Raw genomic sequence first — 13,507 nt, forward strand, 5'->3', positions numbered from 1 at the left:
AGACTTATCAATAAGAGTCAAGCTTAAAAAAAATAAATTTGGGGTAAACAAGTTTATAGATTCGAGCCTTTCTCTTAAGAGTATGACTGATCTGACAACTCTACTTGTGGCATGTCTTTACTTCATACATAATTGTGGGAAGATTGTAACTGTGTTATATAAGCATGTATTGTTTTATCTATCCCTTTTAAAAACACCCAATATAACCAATTAAGAGATTATATAGCTCACATCATTACAAACTAGGCAGTGGCAAGATGCCACAATGGCACCAACATTTCCTTGATAATTAGGCAGTTATAGGGTTGATTGCCTTTATTTTCTAATTGTTCTAAGTAAATAATTAGATTAAGGTACAAAACTACTCTTAAAGTTTTCACTCAAGCGCGCCCTATATCTTAAAGATTTTTTTTGGCACAATGTCACCCTAATGCTTTGTTATTTGATACAATCTCACGCTACAATTAAGTTTGACCCATTTGACTGTTAAATTAAAGAGTCAAACCATTTTCTACTTCTCAAAGTGCTACATAGCAATCCACGTCATTTTCTCTTCCTTGCCTTTCCATTTCCAAACCTTTGTCTTATCCTTTTCTTCGATCTTCAACTTCCTCTCCTTATCCCTATTTTTTCTCTCTCTCTCCACTTCAATCTCTACTTCAAATATACGTTAAATCTTAGACTTTAGGTTTTGATTAGAGGGAATGTGAGTTTTATGACGTCATATTGTTCAGGACTTGGTTTAATTGGCTAAAAAGAATATGGGTTTGCTTGGCTGCTGTTCAACTACACCAGCAACTGTTTCAAAGCTATCAAGTTTGTTGTTCTTTGGTTATCTACTAGCTTAATGATACCCATGGTTAGAGGGAAACACGAGATCCAAATCGGTAGAGGGATTGAGAGGTTAAAGGGATTCAACAAGATTCGAAAATGGCAACTTGTATTTTGATTCAAAGGTGAATCCAAAGGCCTAAACATGATTGAGCATCATAAGTGACAGATCAAGATCAAGGAAGTGATGTAGTAGTGCAACGAAGATAGTAGAGACAAATAAAGTGATGGAGTAGTGTGACACGGACATTGAGCTCTAATTATTTTGAAAATTTATGGGTTTTAAAGTTTTTAGATTTTATCCATTTTAAAATTGTTCTTTAATTGTTCTGATGCCTTGTATATAAATTTAACTTAGATTGTTTTAGGTTTTAAAGGAAAACAAGAATCTTACTTTGATTTATTCATTTTGCTATATAATAGGACGATGATAAAGGACAAAGATTGCTCAATCTAGGTATGTTTATTTTACTTTGATTTCATTGAGTGCATTGTTCCTCGTCCTTTACTCTCTCTTGCCATAGTCATTTGCTTTTCTCTTTTGGTATGCCTTGAAGTTTTTAAATTTACATCTCTAGATTTGTGTATGGGGTTTATGTGCATTTTATCACTTCGTTCTAACTATCAGTACTGCTTTATTTGACTTGAATTTTCCTGGGAAAATTCTTTAGAAAGTGACATGGTTAGATTTGTTAGAAGAAAAGATTATGTGGTTGGGTTCAAATTTTGTAGCTAGATCTGTTGGGAGAGAAAATTTCGATTTAGGTTTACGATTTTGTTAGGTTTTAGGATTTTTTTGAGAAAAAAGATTGGTTTTAACATTTTAGGTTAAAGAATTTAATGTTCTAGACCTAACTCCATTGGGGAAAGAATGACAAATTGAACGTGTTACATGGATGATGACCTGGCAGTACACATGAAAGAACAAGGTCAAAAACTAAAAAATAATGGTCAAAGCATTCGATACTTAATGGGGGGTGATATTGCACCTGAAAAAAATTAGTTGAGGCGAAATTGTGCTAAAAAATAGTTTAGGATATGGGGTGCGCTTGGAGAGAAACATCGAGGGTATTTTTTTTACCTTAAACCTAAATAATTTGTTGTCCTCATGATTATGTTAGTACGTCACTTCCCCCTATAGAAAAGGTATTGGGACATATTTGTGCATAAGGTTGTGTCTTTCTTTTCTTTGAAAAAGGGTTAGATTGTGGATGAAATTTAAAAACAAAAGAAAATCCACTTTCATGCATTTTTTATCACAAAAGAAAAATCCACTTTCATGCATTTTTTATCAGCACTTTCATGCATATTTTGTTACTTACAAATGCTAAGAGCATGAGCATTACACCTTGACAACTATATTTTTTTATATAAAAAAAGGGTAAAGGTGAATTTTTACCTTTAAAATATTCTCTAAGGATCATATTATACCCTAAAGTATTTGTTAGATTATTTTTGCCTCTAAAGTAATTAAGCTGGAGCATCCTTTATGCTATCGTTAAATCCACAAAAATGTTCATTTAATGTATTTCTTAATCAGTACCCTAAAGTATTTGTTGTAGCATTTCTCTTCTAACAAACATCAATGCCCCTCTGCTTCCAACTCTGTAGCTTTATCATCATTTTATTCTTAACATACACCACTGCATTCACCATAAATTTACCCCGTAACATTGACACACTTGAGTATTTACCCTAGTTTTCACTAGCAACAATTCCCAAAGATTCAAAAACCTCCTCCTTCACCAAATTAGTAGCATTATAAGAGAAAAATATACAAGATTTATCAATTTTCACAACTTGACTAGAAGCTCTACAATATATATCTAGAATCTTTTTCAATATCATGCAGTTCTACATCTTTGCACTAATAAAAATTAATGCATCATTTGTAAAGAAACAATGCGATAAAACAGGATATTGTCTTGCTAACTTAATAACCCTTAGCTTACTTTCATCAACATGCCATTGAATCATAGAAGATAAGACATCTATCGCCACGGTAAAGAGATAAGAAGACAGCAGATCTCCTAATCTAATATCTCTCTCCATTTTCAGATCACCAATTTTCTTTCTAGAAACTACAAAGCTTAAACTCATTGATTTCACACAATTTATTACCCATACTACCTATCTTACAAAAAGCCATCCTTCTCGTCACTTCTCCAATGAAGTTTTATCCTAATCCGTCACAAGCTTTGTTTATGTCCATCTTCATTGTTATTTTTACCTTATTCCCCTCTTTTTTGAGTTTTAATGAAATGTTTCATGAGTAACCAATATATTATCATGTATCACTCTCCCTGTTACAAATGCCCTTTGATTGCTAGAGATAATTCTAGGTAGCAAACCTCTTAATCTGTTGACCAATACTTTCACCACTATCTTGTATACAAAATTACAAAAACCCATTGGTCTATAATGCCCTACATACTCAACTCTTTCCACCTTAGGTGTAATCTCCTTATACAAAACACCATTAATATTATAAGCCAAAGTAATCAAGGGTTTAAACCTAATGAGGATTATCAAATTTTTATAGTTGCATAAAAGCAAGAACAATTTCAAACAATTGCTATGGGATCTTAAGAATTCTAACTTTTAAAATTCTTCAAAACACTCTTACTACTCCAAATCAGAGTTTTAAATTAATGCGAAAGCATGGGAATAAAAGAAGAATCAAAGCATTTGCATTAAAAATTCAAAATAGTATAACTGTAGAAAAACAATACATGCACCACGACTAAGGTTCCTTACATCACGGTGTGTAGTGCCATGCACCGTGGCGCATTATACGAGTTTTAACAACAAACTTATGCTGTCGAATGATAGCACAAGGAGCGAGCTTTAATGAGCCTTAAATCTTCGTCTGACATCTGATTAAAGTGATTTTGCTTTCTCCTAACTCTAATCAATGGCACAAGTTTTACAACTAAATTTATTTTTTATCAAAAGTTAGACACTCAAATTCATTTTCATTTCTTTTTCAAAAATTTTCATAATAAGGGTGTCCCAACTCACACATATGTGCTCAAAACCTGTACCAATCCTTACATCACACTCAATAGGCCATTTAGGACTTGTGCAATACACCACACTCAACCAAATACACATATAATACATTTTTATCACTAAACCTTAAATTTTACAAAAACACAAAGGGGAGAAAAATTTGCCCAAATCATCGTTATCATTTTAAAATAACCTAAAATATACTTTACACTACTTGTACAAGTATCTTGGCTCTATATAAGATTTATAACCACAACTCATTAACTTAGGGCATAAAATACACAAGATTTATACAATGGTAATACAAGTAGCTCAAAACAATGATATAAGTCCTAGTTGGCATTTCAACAACATAAATACACATAAACAAAGCAAGGAGGCATACAAATAGGATTTGCACTATAATCTTAAGCCTTAGAACATTTTTTTTCAATTTTGATCTGATGAGCTAAGCCCTGAAAAAATTAAAGAATGAGGAGTGAGTACAACTACTCAGTAACTAAGGTCTACTTAATCTATATAATTGCATATTAATTAAAAACATATGCAAATGGTAATGAGTACAATTATCATGTACATATGGCAAATAGAACCACAACTACAACAATAACAACCATGTAACCGGGCATAAAACATATATCATCATGTATATATCAATTATTTACAATGTGGGGCTGTAAAACTAACAACCATATACCCCTAAAACACATCGGACCACAATAATAATAACCATGTGGCCAGAACAAAATGCATAATTAAATGCTAGCCTTATATCCTTCGGTTACCTCTAACATGAAACCAGTGGCTATCAAGTGACCATGTTTATAACTCGGACTAACCCAATATTTTACTTGTGAGGAGCTACTAGGCTAGGGTTAACTCACTTACATGTGTACCATAGTTTCCTCCAATACTAACAATTATGGGGTGTTATACCTTAAGCTAGCCTCCCTATGAATCGATAAAGATTAAGTTCAAGTCCCTTATAAAATAAGTGGAACAGTTTTGAATCAACCATGAGACAATGAATACCTCCCAATTCCAACGGTCAATGCCAAGGCAAGCTTCCGATTTTAATAGTAAACTGTCAGTACTACATGGATTTACTAATTTACTCCTCTCCTCAGATGAACTCTCATCAATGATCATGCTATACACAACTTACACATATTATGCCATTTAATCAACAATTCATCTCATCCATAAGCATACTCTCTCCATTAAACAACCCATATCTCATTTTATTTCATTATTCACGAGCATGTTCTTATACCTCAATCTCACATATTTTTCATCCATTACATAAGTGAAATTATGCACATTATATTCTATGATTAAAACAAATCTCACATATTGCCAAGTTTGCATCAATGGATATTCAAAATACCTAATATGTTTCAAATCAACAAAATTCAACAAATAATTAACATACAATTATATAAATAAGGTTTCCCCCAATTACCTTAAAACTTTTAGAGTCAAATGTTTACACCCTTAATATAAGCACTTCTAAAGCTTTCAATTGAGCTTGAATGGTGCCAAATGGGTTACTCTACAATCATATCACAAGGACATTCATTATGACCCTATTTTTAGGAAATTACCAACATTAAACTCTATATATTCATTATTATCAAAATTATAAACTCACTCCCAATATACCCAATTAGTTTACTAGGTTTTAATGACCCATATTGTCATTAATGAGTATTTAAATCACGATTAATGAGTATCAAACACTCCTAACAACCTCATTTATTAGAAATTTTGGATATTAATGGCTTCCCCCAACTAATCACTTATAAAATCATTAATGTAAGATTTAAATATTTTAAACAACTCCCATTATATTCATTTTAGTCAATGAGTTTAGACTCATAGTTCATATAGACAAAAAATCACTATTAACATTCAATCCCTAACTTAACTCTCAATAGAAATGGAAGTGAAGGGGAAGAGATAGGCTTAGTAATCTTACCTTAGGTGTTGAGAGGCTTCAAAGTCACCATTGGTCTTAATGTATGTGCCTTAGCAGAGCAATCTCGTGTTCTCTCATTTTCTCCTTTCCTTTTCTCTATTTTCTTGCACAGACACAAATTGATTTAACCAAATTTTTTATCATACATCAAGGTGCATGGCACGAAGAGGCCTAGTTCACGTTGATTGCCTCTATGTGTTGTGATGAATGTTCCTCGCGGTGGCATAGAGAAATTTTCTTTACTTTTTCTCTACTTTTGATGCCTTGGTAGCCTGACTTCACTTTAGAATTGCATTTAGGGATGAAATTAAAATTAAATACACTCATTAGACCCCTCTGGCCATACATCTCATCAATTTACTAATTACCCTTATTAAGCTTAATCAACTGGGTTTAAATTTCCAGGATTTTATGTCAAGTATCAGCACAACATTCATTTCATTCAGCCTATTCAATAAAACATTATCTTGAAAAAAAATCTAATACGATAGTAATAACCTCCTGACTCACCTCAGTCTTTATAGCTTGATAGAGCATGCTCGAATATCCATCAAGACCTAGGGCCTTGTTGTCTCCCAATTGAAATGTAGCAACCTTCACTTCATCAACATTGACATCCTTTTTAAGGATAAAATTATCTTCCCCAATGACTTGACTGTCAACAAATTTTAGAACCTCCTTTTTATCTCTTTCATCACTTGTTGCAAATAGTTCATAATAAAATTATGTGAGGGCCTTATTAATCTCCTTCTCTTCTTCCAACCATGCACTACTATTATTTTACAACTTAACCACTTTGTTCCTTAGCCTTTTCTAAATTGTACTAGCATGAAAAATGTAATGTTTCTATCACTCGTATTGAGCCATTAAACTCAAGATCTTTACTACCAATATTCCTCCTCCTTAATCAACCATGGCCAACCTTGAAGAATCTGCTTACATTCATCTTCATCCATGAACTTAAAGATGAATGCATTACCAAGCACATATATAATCTCTAAACCTTCCTCAACATTTGGTCAAACGTCGGTCAATTAACCTCCTTCTTCCAGGTCAATTTCCTAATCAACACTTTGCAATTATCATCAACGTTCCACACTAATGGCTCATTGATCACATCCTCATAACAATTCCTTCCTTTCAATTCTATCTCCATGACTTACTATCAGAAAAATGAAATCTAGTGAGCGATAAATCCCTCACTAAATGCCGTTTTCCCTAGCTAAATTGCATTTTATCGAGGGATTTTATCCCTGATTAAATTCGTAGCTAAATCCCTCACTAAATTCTTAGTTAAAAAAGGACTCACTAAATTTAGCGAGGGATTCAGTCCCTCGCTAAAATTAGCAAGGAACTAAATCCCTAGTTAATCTCTCACTAATGCTATTCAAGATTCGATAATTTAGCAAGGGATTAATCCTTCACTAATTCCTCATTATATATGCATATATTTAAAAGTAGTAATGCCACATCACCCGTTATGTGTGGGTCAACTTGTGACATGTCACCAACCTTGAGCCTCGTCAACTGCCATATCACCTACTATCTTGTGCCCCATCACCTACCACATGTGCGACAACTCATGACATGTTATTGTCCACCTTGTGTGATATCACTTGCTCTTATCATGTCATATATTTATTATATTTATATCAAAGCTAAGACTTGAACTCTTGACCTTATATCTTCAAATCTTATGCTCTTCTTCTTTACCCTTTAAATTAAAAGGCACCTGTAGTCATTATATGAAAAATTAAATATATATTATTTAACCTCATAAATATATCAAATAATATATTATAAAAATACACACATATATACATATTAAATTTTATTTTCAATTATTAACATGTTAGAAATATTATTTAAATTATTCTTTATATTATATTTTTAATGAAATATTATTTTATTAATGAAAATCAACTTAAAATAAAGAAAACATTAAATATTTTTATTATGAATATTTTAGCTAATTTTTAAATTTAATTGTCATTTTTAAATAAAAATAATTAAATACATAATTAAAGTCATTGTCAAATTTTAAATTTTTTTGCAGTGATAAGTTAGGGATATAATTTCTTGCTAAATTCTTCATTAATTATCTTATTTTAGAGAGAGATTGATAGTGTCTCACTATTTTTCTTGCTAATTGTCTTATTTTAAAAGAAATTAACAGTCTCTCACTATTTTCTTTGCTTATTTTAGGTTAAGTTACGAAATTAATATCCTTGCTAATTTTCTCATTGATTTAATATTTTAAAGAAGAATAAATAATTCCTTACTAATTTATATTTTTCTAGTAGTGACTTTCAATCACCATCTAACACTACTCTGATCACCAATAATCGCCACATATCCAAACAACCACAAGCTCTCGCACGCTACATGCATAGAGAATTAGAGAGCTCCCACACATGGGAAGAGCTGTAACAGAAATATTTTCTCATAGCATAATTAAATATCATAATTTTCAACAATAATTTTATCACATTGCTATGTCAAGTTATCAATGATGCTTATATTAGTTAGTTGTTTCATGGAGGCATTATTTTTTTAAAAAATAATAATTCATTTGTTACAATTTATAAGACATCTTAAAAGTGATCTGGTGTCGCGAAATATAAGGATTTTAACAAAAACAAAGCTTTATTAATGATCAATATCACAACAGTGCCTTTTATTATTGTACTCCTTAATTAATTTTCTTTCAATCTCTCTCACTATTAATTAGGTCTATTTTTAAAAATTTATAGAAAAATTAAGATTGCAAATTATATTTAATAAATTTTATTAGTTTGTATAATTTTATAAAAAAGTGTCGAAAGAAGGATTTTTTTCACCAACCATGCCCACACGGCTGCAGAAAACTATTACAGAAGTAACATGCGAAACACATGCCAAAGAAGAACAAAACAATCACACCCCCAACGCTACGCGGAAACACTCCCATTCGTCCATCTCAGCAAATATCACACGGAAACCATATGACTTATCTAACAGGCTAACACATCCGTCGTTGCCCCCCATATCTATTCGTTCATTTATTTTTATTATTATCTACGTTTTTATCTTTACGAATAATGTTTCTATAAATACCAAGCCCCGCTCCGGTCAATTATTCGTTTCAGGTCAGCACTCATAACCCTGGAAGAAGAAACGGCCATAAACCGCCAGGACCCGCGGGAAATTATTGCGAGAAGCCGCTAATCTAACAATCCCATTATTGTGGGAACCGTAACTGGCAATTTTAAATCTGCAATTGAATTGAATTTGACTTCCTGATCTTGTTTGTTTTCGAGGAAAACCATGTCTGATGCGTTCTGCTCCGACTGCAAGCGCCAGACCGAGGTTGTTTTCGATCACTCGGCGGGTGACACTGTTTGTTCCGAGTGTGGCCTCGTTTTAGAGTCCCATTCCATTGACGAGACATCCGAGTGGCGTACCTTCGCCAACGAGTCTGGCGATAATGACCCTGTTCGTGTCGGAGGACCCACCAACCCTCTTCTGGCCGATGGTGGCCTGTCAACGGTGATAGCCAAGCCCAACGGAGCCACCGGCGAGTTTCTGTCATCCTCCCTTGGTAGGTGGCAGAACCGCGGGTCGAACCCGGATCGCGGATTGATTCTGGCTTTTAAAACCATTGCAACTATGTCTGATCGGTGAGTTAGGGTTTGCTTATATTTGGGAATTTCCTGCTAGTTGTGCTTTGTTGATGGAAACTATTTGCTTGGCCTTCTGTCACTTGTTTGCTTAAGAAATTTGATGGACAAGATTAAATTCTGCGTGGCCTTCCATGCCTTGAAACTGGGATTAGAATTGCCCTTAAGATTAAGGTTTGATCCTGACCAAACCCTATTGTACTTTTTTGTATTGATTACATCTGCTTGGGGCTCAAAACACACGCCTTTAAAAGAGGAGGAAAGTAGTTTTCATGACAATTTTGCATGGAGAAGGTGGTGTTATTATTTTGTACGTCCCTGGTTGGATGTTAGTTTTTCTAATTGTAAAATCTTGCCCAGCAACAATTTTTCCCTTTCTTGGATAGTTGGTTTTTAGCTTTTTCCTCTTATCAGTTGTATCTTGCCTGTGAAGTAGGAAATATCGGCTTCTTAACTCTCAGTCATTGCATTGACAATATGGTAGACTATATGTGAGTTGATGCTTACATATTGAATATGCACCTGTTCAGTGGGATTACCGTGAATGCAGCTATAGTATCAACGCTTGAAATTTTTTCAGTCTGTCTTACCTAGGTGATTCATAGAGAGAAAGTAAGTAAAGGCTAGAATTAAGGTTGCATACACCATAACTAATATGCTTAAAAGAATGTTAGTTTACCGGTCATTTTACTGGTTAGTAACTAGTAAGACAATCCTGCCTTTACTTATCCGCAGGAAGGAAAAAAAAAAAACAGAAAAAGAAAAAAAAATGATCCCATCATTTCTTCCTCTTAATTTTTCTTGGATCAATTCATTCCCTCAAAGCTTCATGAGGATATGGAAGTCATAATAACAAAACACTGCACCTTATATTGTCTTATTTTCCTCTCTTGTTATCTTTTTCAAATCTGGTAACTGAACAATCAACTATTGTGGTGGCTGATAAATTTTACAGGTTGGGACTTGTTGCAACTATTAAGGTATGGCAAATTCTTATTTTAGACTTTTTATTACTGCACTAATTTCATGATCCCCCATACCTTTATTCTTTGCATGTGACTTTCGTGATTGACTTTGGGCATGGAAGGTCAGCTGAGAAGTTTACTAAATTATATCATCCCTCAATTTCTTCTGTTCATGAAGTAATTGTTAAATTATAGACTAGACACTATTATGGTGCACAATGTTGGAACTCTGATATGACACCATAATGTTACTTCTAATATGGTTTACATCGTTTGAACTTTGAAGTTAAATTGATTAAAGTTGCAGAAGTAGTAAAGTGGACGATAAAACTTTACTATTGAAAACAAGATAAATGGGTTAAACTTTGCTTACTATAATAAAACCTGTATGGGCATATTTATTTTCAAACAACTAGATATATTCTTCATAATGCAATATGTTATAGCTGAATTCAAATTGATGTGGAAAGTGCTAGCCTAGGTCTTTTTATTCCCTGCCACAATGGAAAGTGTATCTCAACAATGCTTTCATAGATTACAATGGCTAAATTCTAATTGAGTTTGTTCTTGTCATGGTGCTTTTGATTTGAAGGACCGAGCTAATGAGATATATAAGAGGGTTGAAGATCAAAAGTCTAGTAGAGGAAGAAATCAGGATGCATTATTGGCTGCTTGCCTCTACATTGCTTGTCGACAAGAAGACAAGCCACGCACAGTAAAGGGTACATCCTATGATTCTTTTAACATCTGGATGCTTCCCAATTTATCTTTCCCTATGTAAATGAGCTTCCTTGAATCCATGGATTTCAACTAGAAATTTGCTCTGTTGCCAACGGAGCAACTAAGAAGGAAATTGGCCGAGCAAAAGAATACATTGTGAAACAACTGGGTTTGGAGAATGGTCAGTCAGTGGAAATGGGAACAATACATGCTGGGGATTTTATGGTGAGTTTTCTTTATTGAATTGAAGCACACCTTGCGATTTTAATCTATTTATTGGCTATTCATTCTTTTATTAATCGTATATTATTTTTAATTTAGTATCACTAATATTGGTTTCATCATAATATGTAGAGGCGATTTTGTTCTAATCTTGGCATGAGCAATCAAGCTGTTAAAGCTGCTCAAGAAGCTGTGCAGAGATCAGAAGAGTTTGATATAAGGTAAATTCGAGTTTGTATTTTATTATCAGTGAGTCAAATAGTGATCCTAAGTTGACAATTAAATTAACTGGTCATATTGTTTACATATGTATGCTTATGCTGTAATTTATGAACTGATTGCTGATTTTGACTTTGATCAATGTAGTGGTGATTCTTCAAAGAAAATAGGTGGCGATAAGTAAAAGGTCTTGATATTGTTAACATGTGAAGATGAAAATAAGATATTAACCCAATATTGGAGTTTTATAATGATTTTGGCTGTGCCAATTATCTTTGGATTTGGCCTTAGCTCTTTGAAGGCAAGGCTTAGGATGGGATTAAGGGGTTAGAAATATTTTAGATCTTGTGCTCTGACTCTAATAAATGCTGCGTGTAAAAGTGAGAAGTGAAATCTAAGTTGTGTATTATCATGATAAAATGCATAGTTGTTAGATCTAGACAAGGGTTTTGTAGGTTACTTAGATCATGCCAATTAATTTTGTATATAAGCTACTGCCAAAAAGAGTTAGACTCTGGTCCATAAACTTCTCCTGTGGACATGTGCATTTGCCATTTGTCTTTACATGTAACTTAGCAATGGCTCCTTTTTGTTTTTGTTTTTTTGCTTTTCTTTTTAAGTGTAACTGGGCACTCACTCCTAATTTCCCATAATTTGACCCTTGAGGGACATTGGAAATTCCATTATTCATTGGATGGATCCACTTTCACTTTTGTATATTTCTCACCATTAAAGTTGTATTCCATCACACGTAGAACTTACTAGCATACAGATCCCATAGTTTGTGCTTGTTGCTGTATTAATGATTGGGATGGTTTATCACTTTGTGTCACTTTTTCTTCTAATAGATTTAACTATTCGTGACTGATGCTAATAAACCTGCCAATCTTCCAGGAGGAGCCCCATATCCATTGCTGCAGCAGTTATATATATCATAACTCAGCTTTCTGATGATAAGAAACCTCTAAAAGGTTTGTTATTCTACTTAGAGAGTTTATGGATTCCATTGTTTATGAAAATTGTCTCTTGAATTTCATAGGCAGTAATGGGAAGAGATTAAATTTTGGATTAAATTGGTTTAAATGCTTGTAATCGGTATTCATCTTTATTTGGGCGTTCTGAGTTAATTGCTATCCTATTTATTTCCATACATGTACATGATTTGGTGCCAGATATATCCATTGCGACCGGAGTTGCAGAAGGAACCATCAGGAACTCCTACAAGGATCTTTATCCACATGTTTCAAAAATAATACCAACCTGGTATGCTAAGGAGGAGGATCTCAAGAATCTGTGCAGCCCTTGAATTGTAGAGCTTCACAGCAGCGGCCAAAGTTAGATGCCACCCGGAGCGTTGGTTTTTTTGGGATGTACTGAACAGCTTTACACAAAATTAAAGCGAAAATTTATTTTATTTGGTTTTGCGTTTTCTTTCCTGCAGTCAACTGCGTCATTTTTTTCCCCAGAGCTTCCCAAATCGACTTATTTGGGGGATGAGGCACCATTCAAATATTCAGTTCAGTACTGTGAAGAGCTCATGCTTGGTGTTCAATCTGAAAACCGCGTGTGCGTCGCATGTTTATTCTTTGTTGCCTGTGTCTTAACTACACATGGACTTGCTAGCTGTGGCTCTGAACTAGATCGAGCTTCTGGAAGCATGATTCTATTCCTTCATCCAACTCCAAAGCAGACACGTGTCACTTAATCTTTGAGAAACCGTTTTAACATTTTTTTTCAAGGTAGGTCCATCTCACTATTATGGGGCCAATAATATTATAATGAGTAAGCTGAAATGAGCCCAGGGAAAGCTTGTCGGTTCTTTGCAGGCTATTGGACGAGGAAGACAATTTAGGTTATAAGTAAATCTAATGATGCTTTTGCAACCCGCTGTGAAGTCAAAC

The 13,507-nt window shown here is 33.8% G+C and overlaps 1 protein-coding gene across 1 annotated transcript; it reads left to right on the forward strand.

The window, feature by feature from the left end:
• The first annotated feature begins 8,887 nt into the window (after nucleotides 1–8,887).
• Nucleotides 8,888–13,193, forward strand: LOC129321476 (transcription initiation factor IIB-2). The gene is made up of 7 exons (XM_054967247.1): nucleotides 8,888–9,480; nucleotides 10,436–10,460; nucleotides 11,038–11,167; nucleotides 11,260–11,390; nucleotides 11,520–11,608; nucleotides 12,501–12,577; nucleotides 12,779–13,193. The coding sequence occupies exons 1-7, from the start codon at nucleotides 9,128–9,130 to the stop codon at nucleotides 12,910–12,912; spliced, it is 939 nt and encodes a 312-aa protein (XP_054823222.1). The 5' UTR covers nucleotides 8,888–9,127; the 3' UTR covers nucleotides 12,913–13,193.
• Nucleotides 13,194–13,507: the final 314 nt, after the last annotated feature.

Source organism: Prosopis cineraria, unplaced genomic scaffold, assembly GCF_029017545.1.
Source record: "Prosopis cineraria cultivar Desert tree isolate PC_DT_omini unplaced genomic scaffold, ASM2901754v1 PC1, whole genome shotgun sequence".
In the NCBI taxonomy this organism is placed as follows: domain Eukaryota; kingdom Viridiplantae; phylum Streptophyta; class Magnoliopsida; order Fabales; family Fabaceae; genus Prosopis; species Prosopis cineraria.